General features: G+C 42.5%; 1 protein-coding gene across 14 annotated transcripts in view; it reads right to left on the bottom strand.

The window, feature by feature from the left end:
• TTLL5 (tubulin tyrosine ligase like 5) overlaps positions 1 to 21,140 on the bottom strand; it is a 293,345-nt gene that overhangs the window by 39,357 nt on the left and 232,848 nt on the right. For 8 of the 14 annotated variants that reach the window (XM_007987329.3, XM_037984291.2, XM_037984295.2 and 5 more), the window contains 2 exons: positions 15,942 to 16,024; positions 11,439 to 11,561 (listed from right to left, as the gene is read on the bottom strand). The exons of 2 other annotated variants lie outside the window; for them this stretch is intronic. In XM_007987329.3, coding sequence (XP_007985520.2) covers positions 11,440 to 11,561; positions 15,942 to 16,024 — 205 coding nt within the window. In that variant the 3' untranslated portion in view covers position 11,439. Of the gene's footprint in view, positions 1 to 11,438; positions 11,562 to 15,941; positions 16,025 to 21,140 lie in introns of those variants that run through there. 4 more of the 14 variants (XM_037984298.2, XM_037984301.2, XM_007987341.3 and 1 more) reach the window with 2 other exon arrangements.

Below are 21,140 nucleotides of genomic sequence, written 5' to 3'. Positions count from 1 at the left end.
CCAATGCATTAGAGTTAGTAGAGCAGAAAGAGAGCACCCTGGCTCCTCAGTTATGTCTCTGAAGAGCAGCACTAGCCCTGGACCTCCTGTCTCCAGACTTCTTGACTTGGGAGAAAAATAAATCCCTTACTTACCCTGCCACTGATTTCTCTGAGTTTCTGTTACCTGCAGGGAATGTTCTCTTAACTAATCCAGGGGTGATTCCCAAGCCGTCTCGTTTTTCCCCCACCTCCTACCTCCCCACTTCAGCTCCACCCTCTGCTGCAGAGCTTCATCCACATCCATGTCTCCTCTGCCAATCAGAACTGCTGTCCCTTCAAAGGCGGTTCGGGCATGTGGGAAAGATCACCACTACCACCACCACCACCATCACCACCACCCAGGGGAGCAGAGGCAGAAAGCTCACCTTGCTCCTTATCTTTCCCTTTCCAGGCCTGGCTCCATCTAAATAAGGGAAAGTTAAATAACTGGATAAAGAGACAGCCAGCCTAAACTACATATGCCCCCCTACTGCCAGGCATCCCCCTAATGAGCCATTTGAGATAACAACCAGACACTGCAGGGAGGCGGAGGCCTCAGGGCCTGATCACCAGCCGCTCAGCTCCATTAAGAAAGGAAGCTGATAAAATGAAATCACTTTGAGGGGCCCAGAGTTTTCAGATGAAGAGGCAGTTCAGCAGATTCTGGAAAAAAACTGTTTGGGTTTGAATTTCAGCTCCATCACTGACTGTGTGGCTTGGACAAGCTACTTAACTTCTCTCTGCCTTAGTTTCCTCAAAAGCAAAATCAAGAAAAAAATCACCTAATCTGGGGTATAATACACACACAATCTATAATATTTCTTTAAAAATTGTGGCAAAATACATGTAACATAAACTTTACCATCCTAACAACTGTAAGTGTATAGTTCAGTGGCATTAAGTACATTCATGCTGCACGACCATCCCATCATCCATCTCCACATCCTGTAAAACTGCAACTCTGTGCCCATAAACAAAAACGTCCCATTTCCCTCTCTTCCCACCCCCTGCTGACCACCATTCTACTTTCTACCTTTCCGATTCTGACTATTTTAGGTACTTTTTGTATTAGTGGAATCATACAGTACTTGTCATTTTGTGATTGGCTGATTTCACTTAGCATAATGTCCTGAAGGTTCCATGTTGTAGCTTATTGCAGAATTTCCTTTGTTTTGAAGGCTGAATACTATTTCATTGAATATACAGACCCACATTTTGTTGACTCATTCATCTGCTGACGGACACTGGGGATGCTTCTATCTTTTGATTACTGTGAATAATGCTGTTAGGAGGATACAAATACCTGTTTTTGTGTCTGCTTTCAATTCTTTTGGGCATATGCACACATAGTGAAATTGCTGGATCATATGGTAATTCAATTTTTTTTGTTTTTTTGAGACAGAGTCTCGCTCTGTCACCCAGGCTGGAGTGCGCTGGTGTGATCATGGATCACGGCAGTCTCAACCTCCCAGTTCAAATGATCCTCCCAGCTCAGTCTCCCAAGGAGGTAGAACTATAAGTATGCACCACTGTGCCTGGCTACTTTTTTATTTTTTGTAGAACCAAGGCTTTACTATGTTGCCCAGGCTGGTCTTGAACTCCTGGCCTCAAGTAATCCTCTTGTCGCAGCCTCCCAAAGTGCTGGGATTACAGGCATGAGCCACTGTGCCTGGCCGGTAATTCTACGTTTAATTGTTTGAGGAACCACCATAGCGTTTTTCATAGTGGCTGCACCATCTTACATTCCCAAGAGTACACCGGGGTTCCAATTTCTCCACATCTTCCCCAGTACTTGTTAGTTTTTGCTCCCCCCTTCCCTTCTTCCCTTCCTTTTTTCCTCCCTTCCTCCCTCCCTCCCTTCCATCCTTTCTTTCTTCCTTCCTTCCTTTCTTCCCTTCTTCCCTCTCCCCTCTCTCTCTCTTCCCCTCATCCCTCTCTATCTCTCTGTTTCCTGAGATAGTCTTGCTCTGTCACCCAGGCTGGAGTAGAGTGACCCAATCACATCTCACTGTAGTCTTGAATTTTTGGGCTTAGGCAATCCTGCCTCTGTCTCCCAAGTAGCTGGGACTACAGGTGTGTGCAACCATGCTTGTCTAATTGTTTTTATTGTTTGTAGAGACAGTGTCTCACTATGTTGCCCAGGTTGGCCTTGAACTTCTGGCCTCAAGTGATCCTCTTGCCTTGGTCTCCCAAAGTGCTAGGATTACAGGCAGGAGCCACCATACCCGGCTTATTTTTTGCTTTTTTAATAGTAGCCATCCTAAAGGTGTGAGGTGGTACCTCACCATGGGTTTTGATTTGCATTTCTCTTATGATTAGGGATGTTGAGCATCTTTCCATGTGCCTACTAGCTATCTGCATATCTTCTTTGAATGTGTATTCAAGCCCATTTTTATACAGGAATTTTTGCTGTTGCTGTTGAGGCAATCTATAATCTTTATATCCCAATCCTGCAGGATTGATATTTTTATGCTTATTGTATAGGTGAGGAAACTGAGGCTGAAAGAGGTTAAGTGATTTACCTAAAGTTGCCAACTGGGCAGTGACAGAGCCCACACAGGTCAGTCTAACTTCACAGTTATGATCTTTCCACCCTGCAATCTGGAATTCTTACAAAACTTAGGTATTGTTACTGACAATAGCAGTGGTAATGCTACATGGCCCTGTGAGGCAAAAGGAAGCCAGGAAGGTAACAAGTAAGGGTCGAGAGAACTTCGGTTTTGTTTCTGGGAATACTATGCACATTTAAAGTGTAACATATGATTCCAGAACCATGATGATAAATTTTACACAACACTCCTGTCAGATCTCTAATATTAGAGTGTGGTGTTCAGTTTCAGGTACTATACAACTTAAGAGGAACCTAAAGAATTCACGGTGAATTTAGAAGATAATACAAAAGACCGTTCAGGGTTCAAAAGAAAAATCTGATCTATGCAATAAACAATTCCAGTTAGTTAGGTGATATAGAGGGGGAAAAAAAAGCTGAAAGCTAATGTTTTCCAAATAAATTCAATCTCATTTTAACTTTGTTCCCTTATAATGAGATTCCTTTTTTTTTTTTTTTTTTTTTTTTGAGGCGGAGTCTCGCTCTGTCACCCAGGCTGGAGTGCAGTGGCCGGATCTCAGCTCACTGCAAGCTCCGCCTCCCGGGTTTACGCCATTCTCCTGCCTCAGCCTCCCGAGTAGCTGGGACTACAGGCGCCCGCCACCTCGCCCGGCTAGTTTTTTGTATTTCTTAGTAGAGACGGGGTTTCACCATGTTAGCCAGGATGGTCTCGATCTCCTGACCTCGTGATCCGCCTGTCTCGGCCTCCCAAAGTGCTGGGATTACAGGCTTGAGCCACTGCGCCTGGCCTATAATGAGATTCTTGAATGTGGTCTAAAATGGAACATCTTCATACTGAAATCTACAATGTAATAAGTCATAGTAAGGTTATGAATGTGCAGCAGATGTTGTTATCTAAAGAGCAGTGATCGATCATTCATTATTTTACAGCAAGTAGTTTTACAATATTGCAAGAAATGAGATAGAAGCACCAGGTAATTTATAAAGAAGGTTATTCTGATTTTGAAGATTGTTTAATAATAAAATGCATTATTTATGAAATCTTCATTAGAAGATTTTATCTTCTGAGGTTAGGCATTTTACTTAAATCTAGGAGAACAGAGGAAATGGACCATTTTTCAGAAAAGTTTTACGTATGTATGTGTTCTTTTCTTTAGGGTCTACGATACAAGGTAATGAAACATTTTGGGTGTTACTAGGGATTCAAGAAACATACAGATATTAATTCTGCTCTCAAAAAGTTTACGGTCTTATTGAAGACACAGTTCACCCAAAAAGCAAGCAGTGATAAAAGATGACAACACCTTTGTGATATAAATTATAGGTCTCTAGGAATTTTTTAAACGACAAGATAAATGAGTGACAGAGCGAGACTCATCTCAAAACAAAAACAAAAACAGAAACAAAACAAAACAAAAAACTTAACTGGATCCTTAGGAGTAATTTTTTTTTTTTCCTTTTAGACAGTCTTCCTCTGTCACCCAGGCTAGAGTGGCGCAGTGGCACGATCTTGGCTCACTGCAACCTCTGCCTCCCGGGACTGAAGCAATTCTTCTGCCTCAGCCACCGAGTAGCTGGTACTAGATGTGTGCCACCATGCCCAGCTAAGTTTTGTATTTTTAGTAGAGACAGGGTGTCGCTATGTTGGCCAGGCGGGTCTTGAACTCCTGACCTCCAGTGATCTGCCAACCTCGGCCTCCCAAAGTACTGGGATTACAGGTGTGAGCTACTGAGCTTGGCCTAAGAACAGGAAGAATTTGCATATGTAGGCAGGTATTCCAAATGTCAGTAGAAGAATAAACAAAGGCAGAAATATGGAAATGTACTCATTCATCTATTCAAGCAGAATTTCCTTTTTATTTTTGGTTATTTATTTTGTCACCCTATTATTTTTTGTTGTTGTTTTCTTAATTGGGACTTCTTAAGCCCCTACTCCAGGCTGGGCACTAAGCTAGGCCCTAGAGTTTCAGAGTCCACTTGGACCTGATCCTTGCATTCCGGGAAATTCCAAGCTTAGTAGAGGGAACAGTTAAGTAACCATAAAGATCCTAGAATGTTGTAAAAGCCATGACAGAGGTAATCACAGAGTTTTAAAGAGCAGAGTCAAAAGCATCTAAATCAGATTAACATAGGGCAGGGCTAGACAGGAGAAAAGGGGTTGAGGACGAATAGGAATTAGTCATATTGGGGCGGGAGGGGGCAAAAGTGGGGAGATGGTGCCTAGGCAGAGGAAACTGTGTATGCGAATCGAGGAGCAGACAATCAACATGCCACATGATAGAGAGAGAACAATGCTTAGCTGCCAAAGCTTTCAGAAGATGTTACCTCTGCCACCTGCTTTCCCAAGCATATATTAATAGATGCATCTTCAAACAGTAAGATAAAAGACCAGGTATCTGGATCCTTGCCTAACAGCACAACTAGTTCTTATCAAGCAATCAATTGAGAGAAGTTATATTTAGGATTGCCTAAGACACATGCAATTCACCCAATCCTCTAAATAACCATTATCTTACCCTTGGATTATGAAGACCACAAAGAGACTTGGACTATATTATTTTTGTCCCCTCACAAAACTGTCTTCATAGGCATGTACTATAGTATTTTATCTTTGTATAGTTCACCATGCCAAGGAGTAGGCATGTGAAACACAGCGCTCTGTTGGCTTGTTGACCGAGAAGCTACTATTGACTATTTTTTAATAGTTCATTAGCAGTTGACTACTACTTTATTAGGTGTCTTCTATATAAAGTATGTAAAATACTTCCTTTAGAATCAATACTAGGAAAAATCTTGACTTTCCCTGGAGCATTTCTTCCTTTTTGATTGTGAGAACTATATACTCCAATTTATCATGTTTCCCTGTTTGCCCTGCCTATTAGGAGACTTAGAACCAAATTTCACCTCAATGACAATAAGTTTATTTAGCCTGATATTTGAAAAATCGGAATTATCTTGTTTTTTGGCCCTGACTTTCTCTTTATATCTTGTTATTTTATTGCATGTCGTTTTATATTTTAAGACACTATACTGGACATGAAAAGACTATGCTGTACCTGCCTAACTACAATCCCATCTGAAAAAATGGTCAGACATGCATACATTGGCAGCTTTGTATCACACAATCATACTACCCTAGTACCAGGCTGGCATCTGTCTGGAAGGCAGCTGCCACCCACTTTATTTAGGTCAGTTAAAGCCTGGGAGAGAGAGCTCTGCCCCCCAGGGGCACTTTGCTGGAGGAATGAATGGGAAGTATTCCGATTCTGTCTTCTGAAAACTGAATGTGAAAAAAAAAAAAAAAGAGAGAGAGAGAAACAATCCCACAGAGAGAGGTCACGTCATGAGTAGGGCGGAGCTGTCAGCCTAGACAACAATGGAAGCTGGCTGCGGAGGAGCCAGAAAATGACCGGGCCATGGGGATGGGCTAACCCGAGCTGCCGTTCAGCCAGTAGAGCTGCTGATTCTCTCAGCAAGGCTTCAGGTTTTCATGAGCTCTGGCTCTCGAGGCTGATTCCTCCCTGTGCTCATGCACAAAAACTTCCCTTCCAGAGGGAAACTGAGGGTCTCTCTCCTCTGGATCATCAGAAGGCTCTTGTGGACACTCAAATCCTCTGCATGAAGAGAAGTATAAGTATACATGCACACATGCACAATGATGATTAATTTTGGAGAATACTAAAAAGGATCAATAAATATAAAATGGAAGGCCTGTGAGTGGTCATTTTTCTGAGTTGTGATTTTGAAAATTCCATATTCCAATATCTGATTAAAAACTATCAATAATTCATTGCCTAATATAATTTGAAGCTCATGCATAAGTTAAAAAACTCTCTGGTCATATTCCAAAATATCTTCACTTGGGCTTGTCACAAGTCTTAATTTCCCTGGGAAACAAATTACAAATAAAGAAAAGGGGAAGGAAAATACCTCACTCTCACTTTTCAGTCCATTAGATATTAAAAAAAAGAGTGATTCTTCTAACACCAAACAACTAAATAATACTACTATAGCAGCTTCTAAGCAGTTGACTTTTTCTTCACCTCATCATTTTAAAATCAGGTTGGTTTTCTATCTTCTTCCCCGTTTTATAATGGGGATAGAGGCTATGTTTTATTATAGCTAAGGCAAGTCCACACATTCAAGCTGCTCCTCTCTGGTATCAAATAACTGCATAACCAGGCTGGGCACGGCGGCGCACGCCTGTTATCCTAGCACTTTGGGAGGCTGAGGTGGGCAAATCACTTGAGGTCGGGAGTTCGAGACCAGCCTGGCCAACATGGTGAAACACAGTCTCTACTAAAAATACAAAAAAATGAGCCGTGCATGGTGGCGCATGCCGGTAATCCCGGCTACTCGGGAGGTGAAGGCTTGAGAGTCGCTTGAACCTGGGAGGTGGAAGTTGCAGTGAGCTGAGATCACGCCACTGTACTCCAGTCTGGCTGGGTGACAGAGCGAGACTCTGACTCAAAAAAAACAAAACAAAACAAAACAAAAACCAGAAACAAAAACCACCACCCACGCCCCAACAACAACAAAAAATCCTGCATAACCTGGATTCAAGTTTTAAGAGAAGGGAGCCCCTTGACACCTATGGTGCAAACTGGAAATACCTGCATGTTCAAAAGACGAGAACAAAGGAGTAGAAAAGACCACTGTTTTAGTTTTAGTGTTTTAGTGATGCTCTTCATTTTGAGGACTTAAGAGAATCTGAGTCTTTTCTTTATAATCACAATTTGAAAGAATAAAGGATAAAAAATCAATACAAATCATGCCAACAGGGCAATACACTTCAAGTCATCATTCTCCAAGCCCTGCCATTATCCACCTACACTTTTTGGGACCTGGTTCAAACTCCACAGATCAGGTAAGCAGAGGTGTAAATATTTCCGTGTGGAAAGCTTGCTTTTTCCAAAGACAGGTGTGGCTTAGCATGTCATTTTCTTTCTTTAGAACTTTCAGGAGCAATTATGCCCTGAGGATACGAGGACAGTAAAGCAAAGGTATGTGGCTATAAGGTGTGGGTTTACAGTGAACAGATCGATAACCTGGAGTGAGATGTATAAACACAGAAAGAAAGGCAGCCTTATGCTGGTTACTTGCCCAGTTCAGGACTGCAAGAATAGACTAGATCTTCCGCCCAAAGTGCATGGATATTACACAGGACCACACAACTCTGCAGCAAGATGCAGGGGTAGGCACAACTCTAACAATCCAGGCTGCCAGGCATTTTTTTCCAGGAGGTGTGTGTGCTTCTGTAATGTAAGTGTAATTTGAGAAAGGGGCCACTGTACTTCCCGTGTCTCTTTATAACAAAGTAGTAATTGTTAACAACTGAAGAATCATCACTCCTCTCTTGGGATTTTGCCAGTTCAGCAAGAGAAAAATATCAATTTTCAGATGTTATCTTCTTTCGTAGCCTATTTCTTAATCCATTTCAGAAATGGAGTTCTCTGGTTTTCTTTAAGGCCAATGAACCCCTTTTGGATGGATTCTTAGAAGGACCCCTATTCTTTCCTCCAAACTAAAAGCCAGGCTGCCTTCTTCCTCACTTCCAACCACGTTGTTCAGCTATACTTGAGTTTTGTTTCTGAATGTAGAAACAGTTACTAAATGAAATGCAAGAGGCCTCAGGACAGGAAAGCATGCACTTCGGTGGCTGACAGCCAGGTGATTTTGCCATGTAGAGGGATTCACATCCTTCTTGTGTGGCTACAGCCAGGTCAATGCCAGCAAAACACATACTGTTAAAACATCACTTGTGTAATACAGGCTACGGATGAAGTGCTATGCCCAGTTGCTTAGAACTGGGTGATGTAAACCTAATTCATGTTTCTTCCTGGTTCCTGGTATTACAAGTTAAAGGTATTTATCCTCTTGATGTTTGTTCTAAGAATGTACATGCTGGACATGGTATAGTGAAGCTGGTGTGGCCACAGTAGGAAAACAGAAACAAGGCTCGGAAGGAAGGTATTGTTTATTCTGACGGCTCCCAGGGAGGGGTCACTGCACACTAATCAGGGTCACAGTGAACTCATCAGTGTCAGTCTGGAGGCAGAAGACAGCAGTGGGGGGAAAAGCCTAGGTCAGAACCTTTGCTGGGGCTTCCACCAGGAAAGGCAAGGCAGGGCAATTAAACAGCTTTGGATTGGCTGGACTGGCTAGTTTGGATAATTCCAGGGGCTTCGGGGTACAGGGATGGTATCCAGTTGCTTGGTGCCTGGCCCTGAGATGATTGAGGGCAGGGGAAATTTTGGGTTGGTGTGTGAAAGTTTGATAAGGAGGTTGAGAGTAGGTACTTGGGACTGGCTGGTTTGCGTATAAAAGGTATGCTCATGGACAAGTTGTTATTACATTTAGGAATTAACTAGCCCTGTGAAAGGCACTCTCTCCCCTGGGTCTGCAAGGATCCCAAATGCCAGAGCACTAAGAATATAGAAAATGGCCAGGTGTGGTGGTTCACGCCTGTAATACCAGTACCTTGGGAGGCTAAGGCAGGTGGATTGCTTGAGCCCAGGGGTTCGAGACCAGCCTGGGCAATATGGCAAAACCCCATCTCTACTAAAAATATGAAAAACTAGCTGGGCATCATGGCACATGCCTGAAGTCTCAGCTAGTCAGGAGGCTGAGGTGGGAGAATTGCTTGATCCCAAGAGGTGGAGGTTGCAGTGAGCCGTGACCACACCACTGCACTCCAACTTGTGCAACAGAGCAAGACCCTGTCTCAAACAAACAAACAAACAAAATACAGAAAATAAGAAAATATAGTTAATGTAATTAGCCCTCTGATGAACAAATACATAATCTAAGAAAACAAAGAACAATGTAGATATGTAAATATGACACTTGCCCTGGGTAGCATACAGGGGTCATACACAGGCTTTGCTCCTAATATCCTTCGGCATAGCTCCCTCTACTCTATTAAGGACAACTGATGCTTTTCTCAGTTTTATAAAACATGTAATGCAAACACAACTCAAATTCTCTAACCTGACTGCCTTTCCAAACCCACATATGAAGAGGTTCTAGGACTGTCATGGCTGGTGATGACATTCGTTTGTGATTATGGTTGAAGGGACCTCTGCTGTCTACCCTGCATTTGCAATAAAAAGAAAGCATGCTTCAGGTGACGGGCTGAGACCTGTGGGGTTCTGCTTCCTCACTTTGTAAATGACCTAATTCTTCTGCTCAAGAGATGCAGCCCACTGCCATCGGCCACATGCCAGGCTGGTGGGCCTGCCTCTGCAGCTTCCCAGCAGTGACGGTGCACCATAGGAGCTGGACTTCTGAGACCCTCTGACCCACTCTGTCCTCTTTATCCATACACACATGCTGTCTCATCGCCTCAGTTAATCACAAAGCATAGCATCAGCCATCCCTAGCTTATACACAGCTCAGGCTCAGCAGGGCTGTATCTGCAACAGAGAGCAAAATGTTGAGAAACGGGCTCTTTCCCAAGGCTTCTTTTGCTGATCGTCCCATTTTGCCATGTAATGTTCAGGGTGGATTGTAAAGGATACTAATGAACGAGGTTCAAGGAAAGTGATATTATAACTGTGGCAGGTCCAAGTATCACAGTCCTAGAAGCGGATGGACATGAGTACTTCTTGGCAGGCCATCAGTTTAGCTTGGAGCTTGATGTCACATTCGTTCTTCTGGCTGCCAGTCTCCTGAGGGAAATACTGACCTTCTTGCTTTAGTCTTCTATATTTTATTAGTTGTTCATCATTGGACAGGCTGCTTGGTATCAGAATTAAAGGGCCACTGGCTAAGAATTACCAATAGAACTCTGGTTGTTTTCAGTGTCTCTGGTACATTTTGGTAGATGACCAAGCCATGGATTTGGTGTTCCCTTCTCTCTTCTCATTCTTTTCTGGAAAGAGTTTAGATGGGCTAGGGAAAGATATTTGCAGCTTGCTGATCCAATGTAAATGAATCCTGTGGTGGGTAAATAATTTTCCTCTCTCTTTTGCACTCCTGGGGTATTTTGATGAATAATGCTCCTCAAATAAGTTAATAAATATTCCCCCAGAGGTAAGAAGAGTATTAGCCTTGTGGCAGGTGAGCCGTTAATGCTTTAGTGTGCAGGGCAGAACAAAGAGGAAAGGAATTACCAAAGCCTTGAAGTTTCGCAGAATTTTCTGGAAAATTTTGAAGGCCATGGCTGGGAACAAAATACTGATGGCAGTGCTGGTGAAGTGTGGAAACAGCTTCACAAAATTAAGTTAGACCATGCCTTCAATGTGTGAGCTTTTTTTAGTTGGATGGAGGATGAGGTTTATAGTTTGTTTTGCTGCTAATTATAGCATATGTTTATTTAAGTAACTCAGCAAAAACACAATTCATCAACCTCACCAAAATTTGAAAAAAAAATGTGTTCCCTCCCTCCCTCCCATAATTTGAAAGTCCAGTTTATAAATTCTAGTCTAAAAGCCTTCTTTAATAATAAATATCCATTCTCTTTTGCAACTACTGCAACTTGACCTTCAAATATCATGTTTTCCCATATATTATGTTATACTTTGTGATAACTCAATTATGGTTTTAGTTTCTTTATTTGAACTGTCTCAAAATCCTCGTATTTTAAAACAAAAGCCTCCAGTAATAGTTTCTGAGAAAGTTCTTACTGCCACAGCGCCACCTACTGGTAGACCATTATAGGAGCAAACTGTTCGGAGCTCAACTTTGACCCAGTTTTGGAGCGTCCTTCTAAGCTTTGGTTTATAAAGCACCAACTTCACTGTCATTTTGAGAAGCTAGACCTTCTTTTGGTAGCGACTAAGTCTCTTGCTGTAGTATAAAGTCAGCAAGTGAAAATGATAAAAATATGCTCTTATTCTTACTGTTACCTTAAATTGGCCCTGACTTCACCGACTTTGATTTTCTCTGTCCTATAACTGTAGCAAGGGCTCCAGATTGTGTGGGCAAGGGTTTGGATCTGGCGAAAATAACTTGGGGAGCATCCAAAGATCCTGAAAAATGGAAAAAAGAATCCCTATTTAACACTACGTTTGATTTTGGCCCAAAGGACACAAGGTAAAACCTAAAACTAGGTTAAGGGGATCACTGTCCCCCCAGATACCGCCACCCCACTTCCTGCCAAATTCCAATTCACAGTCTCTCTTTTGCTTTCGAACAGCGTAAAAGTGGGTGATCAACCCAAATTCTTATCCCTCTGGCTCTGGAGAGAAAATCTCGGGAGCAATCAGGGGGATAGGACACTCCTTATTTTCAGTTTTATGCGATTATACTCCAGATCCACCCAGGAGCTCCAAAAACTATACAACACATGGTGAAAAGAGTAAGAATCTGATCATGAAAATAGGTCATTCTGTTGAGAGCTGCCAGGCAAGTAATTTCACTTGAAAGTTAAAGTGACATCTAGATCCTTAGGGTTTTAGCTCCACGGCGTTTACTACATAATAATGTTCCTTTCTCTTGTTTGTCTCAGGGATCCAATGAAGTGGGCAGTCAGAATCACACTGATGTGCTGTTGCTCCATCCCCATCCAAAAAGCACAAAGCTATAGTGCATTTTACTAGGGCCAGAAACAGGGAACATTTAATAAGGACACTGCTCACTGCTTGCAAATGAAATCCATCATTGATTTTCTAAAGGTGGTAAGGTCCCTTCCACCAACTGCAGACCAGTCAGAGCTTAAAAATAAAAGGAGGGAGAGGTTGGGCTCCAGAACAGGAAAGGCTTAGGCAGAAGCTAAGGGGCAGGGATGAGGGCAGCTGCTGTGGCTTCAGACTCCTACAGTAATGGTAGTTTACAGTATCAAATCAGCACGAGAGAAATGTCAGTTATCTAATCTGTTGCTCTCTGCTATTTTAGTTTACCATCACCACTTCAGAACTCAAGAAGAACACCACAGTTATAAAGAAGGAAGGCCAATGACTCTGGCTTTGGGCCAAGAGCTCTCACTCCAGCTTCCTTCTCAAGTTTCCATATTTGCTGACTCTAAACCTTCCCTTCCATAGCAAACTATGAATATAAAGCCTGAGGTTGGAAAGTGAAGGAAAAGACACATTCATGGAGTACTCCAGGCACTCTGCTAGGAGCTTTCAATTCACTATCTCATTTAATGTTCATAATACCAAGAATGCCATTAAGCCACCATCAACAGGAAAGGACTCTGAGTTGTTTTTCAGCAGTGCCCCGGGATGAACCACTATCTCATTCAGACTGCTAGAGAAACACTCACACAGCCGAAAGCCTGGCTGGCAAGACTTAAGGGAAGAGTTAAAGAATGAGAAAACAGACTTCTGCTATAGTCATGGACTCAATATCATGTTTAATGGATTGAATTAACTGGACCAGATGGGCTAAATGCCTTTCAAAGATGGTTCAGGGATTCCTACATAGGCACACACTTACCAGGTCTCAGGCAGAAGTGTAAATTTTTAGACTTATTATGAGAGTTATTCTTCTTTCTTGTGGGTTTACAGAAAAATGCTGCTACTAGCAACCTAATCTCCTTTTTGTAGGATATCCTTCCGAACCCCTAGAACGGCTTGAAATCTACTTGTAATATAGAAAACAAATGATTTGCAGTTCAAACGTTGGTGTGCCTGGCAGTTACTTACTAGTTGTACAAATAACTGTAACAGATTCAGTTACTAATGCTGTGAAGGTAAAATGTTCATTGGGAAGTATGGAAAATGCCTGAAGCTTACTATATCATGCACCTCAGTGTCTCTTTAACTAAGGATCAGGAACACTAGAACAATCAGAGTAGAAACAAACCCAAAAAGTTCAGAGGCCGAGTCTCTCGGTGACAAAAGCAGTAAGTAATAAACTACCTAAACAATGTAAGAAGAATGATCTGCTTGTTACCATAAGGTAGAATCAGCAGGGAAAAGTCACTATGAGAAGCCAGCAAGAAATACAACTTCTTTTCCTTGCTCTGTGGTTTCATACTGACACCAAGTTCAGTATGAGTGCCACAAAATCTTCTAAATAACTTTACCAAGAGTCAGTCAACACTAATTCACGGTCAAGATGCTGCAAGTATGACCCACCTGACCACCCAAGTTTCCAGCTGGCTCAGCTGGAGTGCATGCAAAGTTCAGTTCAACACTTAATTTATCAATTAGACACACAAATGAAGTATAGTCAGGGATCTCCTTGGGTTTGTGAATCTTTCCAGCTGAAGCAAACTTGAAGAGCCGAAGGGAGAGAAGTTCTAAGAGGTTATCTCACAGAAATCCTTCACACTTGGCCATGATTCCCTTGTGCCATTACTCTGCAGTCCATAACAATCCCAGGTGAAAGTTTACTTTCTTAAAAATATAGTAACTATCATGTTCTAGTAATTCTTTCTTTTCTTTTTTCTTTTGGAGGAGTGAGGTGAGTAGATACCCATCAAGTATTTCTTGAATTCAGGCTCTAAAATTTTCAGTGGAGAACAAATCCTTATACTCCTATCATACTTCCAGGGATCAGTGTGGCTGGGGACTGGGGCATGAGCAGGGAGTGGAAAGAGAGAAGGTTGTGAGGTAGTAGTGGCCAGGGTGTAGTTACAGTAGTTATAGCACCTTCCCTATATACTTCTTCATTTAATCCTCACTATAAGCCTATGAGATACATATAATTATCCCCAGGATGTAGTCAAGTAACTGGCTGTTTTTTTTTTTTTAAATTAGAGGTAGGGTCTTGCCCTGTCACCCAGGCTGGAGTACAGTGGCAGGATCACAACTCACTGCAGCTTTGAATTCCTAGGCTCAAGTGATCCTCCCAGCTCAGCCTCTTGAGTAGCTAGGACTACAGGCATGTGCCACCACACCTGGCTAATTAAAAAACTTTTTTTTTTTTGTAGAGATAGGGTCTCACTTTGTTGCCCAGGCTGGTCTCAAGAGATCCTCCTGCCTTGCCCTTCCCAAGCTTTGGGATTACAGGCATGAGCCACTGCACCTGGCCTGAGCTTCCCAGAGATCTTGTAATCATTTTAAGGTGTATGATGTCAATCCCTGACCCTTAACCACCCAACCCCCTCCTGCTTAAACTTCCTCAATGGCTCCTTATTGCTGTCAGGGCAATGACCAAGTTCCCCGCATGGCTCATAAACTGGCCCTACTACCTGGCAACCTTTTCTCTTTCTACTCCCTTCTCATGCCCCAATCCCCAGCCACACTGATCCATGGAAGCCTGTGGAACACAGCACGTTTTCACTCCCCCCGGGTCTTTGCTTGCACTGTTCCCTCTTCCTAGAACTCCTTCTGCCCATGCCCTCCCTCTCCTGGCTGACTCGTCCACATTCCAGTGTCAGCTTTGATGTTTTTCCTCTAGGAAGCTGTACCCAGTCCTTAAAGATCTGGGCTCGACTGCTTAGGTTCAAATACTGCCCCACCGCTTACTCGTTGTGAGACTTTAGACAAGTTTTATAATCTGCCTGTGCCTTTATTTCTTCAGCCGTAAATGGGGAATATAGTTTCTACATTATGTGCCTGTTCAGTGAACAAGTGAGTTATTACACATAAAGCGTTCAGAACTGTGTCTGACACATAGCAAATCCTCAGTCAATGTTGTCTGTTGTTATTCTGTGTGTCTCAGGCATGCAATAATACCCACTTTGCAGCACATTCCCTGCTGACTTTTCTATCTCCTTGAGTCTTTAAGTTCCCTGAGAGCAGACTGCCTTGTTCACCCTGCGTGCATCTCAGTGCCCAGCACGTTATTTTCTCTAGAGTAGATACTCAATAATAAATACTTGTTCAATTGAATCGAAGGGTTTTTCTTTCCATTTTCTGACTTATCAGTGCATTTTTATTAATTATTATTCATAGAAAACTATCTCTGGACCAAACACCACCTAACTTATCTGTATGCACCTACACTGAGAGGCTTCAGGCTGTCAGTAACAACCTGTCCACAGACCATGGCTTTGGCACAACACGTAGATCAAAGAGCAGAGCTCCAGTTCTGCATCCACGCACAACTTTCAACAAGCCCTCAACTTTCTGAGCCTGTTCCTCATGTGGAGGGGATAAGATCAAACTCACAGGGCTGTGTGAGAATTAAGTGAGAGATAAAACATGTGGAAATACAACATAAGCAGTGAAATACCAGTCAATATGGGGCATTTTTATTCAATGCTGCAAATCTGATAGCATTTTACAAGACTGTGAGGTTTCATTTACCCCAAGCTAGTTCCAGAAAATGCCTATTTTAGGCTGCCAAGATTATTTTAAAGAAACATGTAACAAAAATGCCCATTTGCCAATGTTTTAAGAGGCTGGATGTTTCATTCTTTGAACTGGGGCTCTCTTTGGAGGCAGAAGAGAGAATGTGCCAAGCCCAACACCTTCCCTGTCACCTATCCAGCTGCAGAAGAGCTGGTGCCCACTAACCTGTGGAGCTGGTGATGGGCACAAAGGCTGCAGGGTTAAGGCTGCTTTGGAGTCCATTCAGCTGCGCATCTGCCGAGGACCCTCTGAAACACAAAGGAGCTTGGTCAGACCTGCAGGCGGAAAGGTGAGGTTAGGCGCAGGCCCTCTGATGGCTTCGCTTCTTGTTCTTGGTGCTTCTCCTGTGGCTCATTCCCTCGCTTCCTTCAAGGCTTTGTTCAAATGTCACCTTATCAGAGAAAACTATGAGCACACTTCTGAAATAGTATATATTTTGAGATTTATTGTTAAGTTCTTCCTACTGAAATGTAGCGTCACGAAAGCATGGGCTTTCATCATTGCTGTGTCTCCAGTGCCTAGAATAGTGTCTGACACATAACTGGTACTCAATAAATAGTTGTTTATTGAATGAATAAATCATGTTTCTGGCATTGACTTACATAAATCATATGAAAACACATTTTTAAAAAAGTGCAAGTCTCATGTGGAACAGTGGTTTTCAACTGGGGAAGTGGGTAGGGAGAGATGATGCGTCCCCTGAGCCGAGGACATCTGGCAATGTCAAAACATCTCTAGTTATCACAACTGTGGGGTGCTACTGACAGCTAGCGGGCAGAGGCCAGGAATACTGCTACACACCCCACAGCACACAGGAAAATGCCCCAAAGAATTATCTACTCCATGGTGCCAATAATCCCGAGACTGAGAAATGTACATAGCATCTCCCCTCGTGCCAACTTTGACAAGAGATACGACAGAGTATATTTGATTCTTTGGGCAGAGGTTCCCGAGCCACATGTCTCAGAAATCCCAGAACTGGTCTGATTGCCTACAGCCCAAGTCAAGCCTCCCTGTTATAGGCTCTTACAGCTTTAATTCTTTCTTTGCATTTTTCAAAATTATACTTATGAAACTGTGTAACTGGTTGCTTAGTATCCATCATCCTTGCTAGAATGTAAGCTCCATAATGAGAGACTGTATTGGTCTTATTCACTGCTGCTGCATTTTGCACATATCAAATATTTATAAATTCTGTCGAAATATTTGTAATATTTTTGTTGTATATTTATAATATAATATTTTTGTTGGGTCCACCTGCCTTGATTTTAGTTGATGAGTAAAAGTTGTACCTGGGAGATCAAAGCTTTCACATGCTCAATTCTTTGTTTTTGTTGAGCAACATCCAATCCAACCTTTAGTATCTCTCTCCTGACACTATTTTTCCAGTCATTCATTCACACAAGAAATATTTATTAAGCATTTCCTGTGTTCTGTACTAGTGAGGAGAGACATGAAAGCAAATACATAAAACACAAACTGTGTGCTAAGTGCTGAAGAGAAAAAGCACACAGTGTTATGAGAACGAGGCAGGGGAACCTGGTTGAGATGATGAGGACAGTGGTCAAGGATGGTCTTTCTGTGGAAATAAGATTTCAGGGGAGTCATGAAGTTAGGAGAGGTAGGCATTAGCCAGGAGGAAGCAGAGGAAAGAGCGGTTCACAAGGAAATAGCATATATAATGGCTCTGAGGCAGAAAGGGGCTTGGAATGTCCTAGGAACCTTTGAAGACCAGCTAAGGGGATAGCATAGGGATAGGATAGGGGTGGGGATAGGATAGAGGTGGGGATAGTCAGGCAGTGTTTGCTGAACATCTTTGACAGGAATGACCTGGGGTCACTTGTTAATCACACAGCTTTCCAGGTGGGCCTGGGGACAGCGCCCCAGGTGCCCAGGTGATTCATATCATCACTGGCTAGTAGGTAAAGAGGAAAGTGGTATAAGGTGCACCTGGAGAGTCAGGTGGAGTCTGAGGTACCCACATAGTCCCTACATCCCTGAAAGAGGCATGATGCTTGAGAAGATTCTAGCCCAGCACTGGCGCAAGGATCACACTGTCTCATAGCCCCTCCCCTCTGGCAAGCAATTTGGGGCCTACCCTCTCCTTTCCACTTTCATTTTGAAGACAAGGGAGCCACAGAGGCAGGAGAGAAAGGAGCAGAAGGCTTCTCTCTTTTCCCATCAGCCTTGGCCTTGGAGAGCCACATCTGAAATCCTCATGCATTTTATTTCAGCCCCTTATGGGACCCGAAAACTCTCCCAAAGCATCTGTAGCTGATGTCTGCTCTTTCATGTCCAAGTGAAAAAGTTCTGGAGGGCCTAAGATAAGCTCTTTCCTTTACAGAAGTTAAAAATCATTAGAGCCACTGTGCTTGCTTTAGGAGCAGCTGAGTGGAGCAAAACCCTGGGCTGGTCTCAATTTCACAAAGTATTAGTGGTTAAAAAAAAAAAAAAAAAAAAAAGAGGGGGGAAGAGGCCGGCAAAATCTTTGGGCCAGTAGGAGAAACTGGTAGTAATAGAAAACTGCCTGAGGGATTAGAAGAGTCCCTGGGCGGTTAGACTCAAGGAATTCTGGGTCCCTAAAACTCTTGAAACTTTTCCCTCTCCTCTCTGGAACCCCCAACCCACCCTTCACCTTCTTAGGCTTTACCCTGTTCCTTTCCCAAGATCCTCTAACCCTATGGCCCCTGGTTCCCAGTTTCACTCACTCTTCCATCGTCCTCCCTCCCATAAACTCCCATCAAAGGCCTTGGAGGCCACCACAGATTCAGAATTTGAACACTTCTAATGATTCTACTGTTTCTAGCATAGAGTCCCCATTCTCCCTGTGATGCAGAAATGTGTCCACAGCAATCCAAGGGGAAACTCTTGAGTGAACTTTTCCATGGAAACACTGGTGCACAAAATGGTTTAGGTCTGTTATTACTACTTTAGGCACATTATGGGTAAATATGCTTTTGTTGTGATAACATCATTTCCTTGGGAAAATATATTCCAACTTCTGGACAACCTTCCCCTAAATGAGAACTTCTGAAACACAGCTTGTCTAGAGCCTGTATGTCAATTTGCACTTGCCCTTGCAATGATTCTTTGCTGCTTTCCTGGGAATACATGTGTTTTAGGAAATATTTACATCGGGAGTTAAGTCGGGAGTAACACCTGGATAACAGGACGTACCTTATAGGATTTTGAAGATTAAGTAAGATGGTGAATATAAAGCACATCTAAGCAGTGACTGGTGTTATATCATGGACTAAATATACATTGACTATTAGTAGCAGTACTGTCATTTTTACTTAGGAACATTGCTTAACACTCTCTGCATTCACTATAAGTCTATCTACATACAGAAATATCAAAATGAATGACTCATTGACTCCAACATCAGTCTGGAATATTAGTGCTAAACTACAGAAGAATGGCCATAGGCATTCTGAACCTGGAAGTTAAGAGCAATTTGCTATTAAAGTTACAAGGTAATTAACTGGCAACCTATAAGACAAAAATCTCATAGTAAAAATTATTCTTAAGCTCCCTTAGGAAGAGATGTCACATTTGAGATTGACAGGTTATCTCTTAATAAATCTAATATGTACTTTTCTGCCAGTGTCAGAATGATTTGCTCAACTGTGCACCAAATGAAGTAGGTTTGTATTTAGAAAAGTAGGCTTGTATTATGGGATCATGTTGTATAAACTATGTATTTTTATTTTTTTGAGACAGGGTCTTACTCTGTCACCCAGGCTGGAGTGCAGTGGCACAATCACAGTTCACTGCAGCCTCAACTTCCTGGGCTCAGGTGATCCTCCTACCTCAGCCTCCCAAGTAGCTGGGACTACAGTTTTAGTAGTCCCACCATGTCTGGCTAATTTTTGTGTTTTTTGTGGAGACAGAATTTTGTCATGTCACCCAGGCTGGTCTCAAAGCCCTGGGTTCACACGGTTTGCCTGCCTTGGCCTCCCAGAGTGCGGGGACTATAGACATAAGCGACCGCACCTGGCCTAAAATATATATCTTTAAGCATGAGAGTGACAGTGCAGTAGGATGCTCTTTCTATTAGAAAGGCCCATGGGAACTGCAACCGACTGGAGTGACATTTCTCCCATCTTTTCCTAAGTGTAAAATCAATTGGAATCACCTACTTTATTGAAATTATAATCAATTTCTCTCTGAATAGCTGAATGTATAAAGTTAATTTTGTGTTTGATACAGCTTCATTATCTGATGTTCTCTGGTCATAGTACACCAGAATATAAAGAAGTGGCTAAAGATGAAGTTAGAAAAACTGGAGTTATAGCAGTATCAAGAGTTTGACAATAAGAAATACTGAAAAGATGGGACAAAAAGGTGCCATTAACTTTACATTACACAAAAGTTAGAGTTCAAACATGAGGAGAGTGATAGATGTGAACATCTAGTCCTTAATTGTTCTTCCTGGAAATGGCGCAGCTGTCTGGGAGATGGGAAGCTGCTTGATGTAGTTAAAGGTTGAGAGTAAGAGACTTACTACAACCTCAGCTGTGGTAATGGTCTTATTTAGGTTCCTCTCTGAGGATAAACTGTCAGTGATTATTAAAAACTGCTTAAATCAGGTGCGGTGGCTCACGCCTGTAATCCTAGCACTTTGGGAGGCTGAGGCAGGTGGACCCGAGGTCAGGAGTTTTGAGAGCAGCCTGGACAACATGGTGAAACCCCATCTCTATTAAAAATATAAAACTAGCCAGGCGTGGTGGCTCATGCCTGTAAAACCAGTTACTTGGGAGGCTGAGGTAGGAGAATCGCCTGAACCCAGGAGGCAGAGGTTGCAGTGAGCCAAGATTGCGCCATTGCACTCCAGCCTGGGTGACAAGAGTGACACTCCCGTCTCAAAATAAAAAAAAATAAAGAAACAAAACAAAACAAACAAACGGCTTAAGAGTAGGCTGCCTGATTAATTTAGTCACTGAAAAACTATAAGAAACGTGACCACATATAGTAGCAAAAAAGAATTTGAAGAACTCAATGAATAGTCGCATGCTCCTCTCTATGAAAGAAAAATCTCTTTCCTTGGGACATGTTCACATCTGGCAGCTAAAAGGTTTCCTTAAATATTACATGCACAGTTCCTAACCCTGAATTTGACTCACTTGCTTCACATCTACCTACTCATCTTGCCTCTGCCATTTGTTTGAGGTCTGAGAAAGCACCTCACATGAGCGTTATTCCTACTCTGAGGGAACAGCTCTCCCGAGCCTTTCAAAGAAGTTGTTCAATGATGCATTAAAAACAAATAATATCCTTATAAGATGAAATGCCTGTATTTCATCTTCTAGGGATATTACTCCCTGTATTAATTATTTTGAAAAATTTCTTCTAGTACAAGTC

This window comes from Chlorocebus sabaeus, chromosome 24 (assembly GCF_047675955.1).
Source record: "Chlorocebus sabaeus isolate Y175 chromosome 24, mChlSab1.0.hap1, whole genome shotgun sequence".
Taxonomy (NCBI): domain Eukaryota; kingdom Metazoa; phylum Chordata; class Mammalia; order Primates; family Cercopithecidae; genus Chlorocebus; species Chlorocebus sabaeus.
This window is presented reverse-complemented; position numbering and strand designations above follow the sequence as displayed.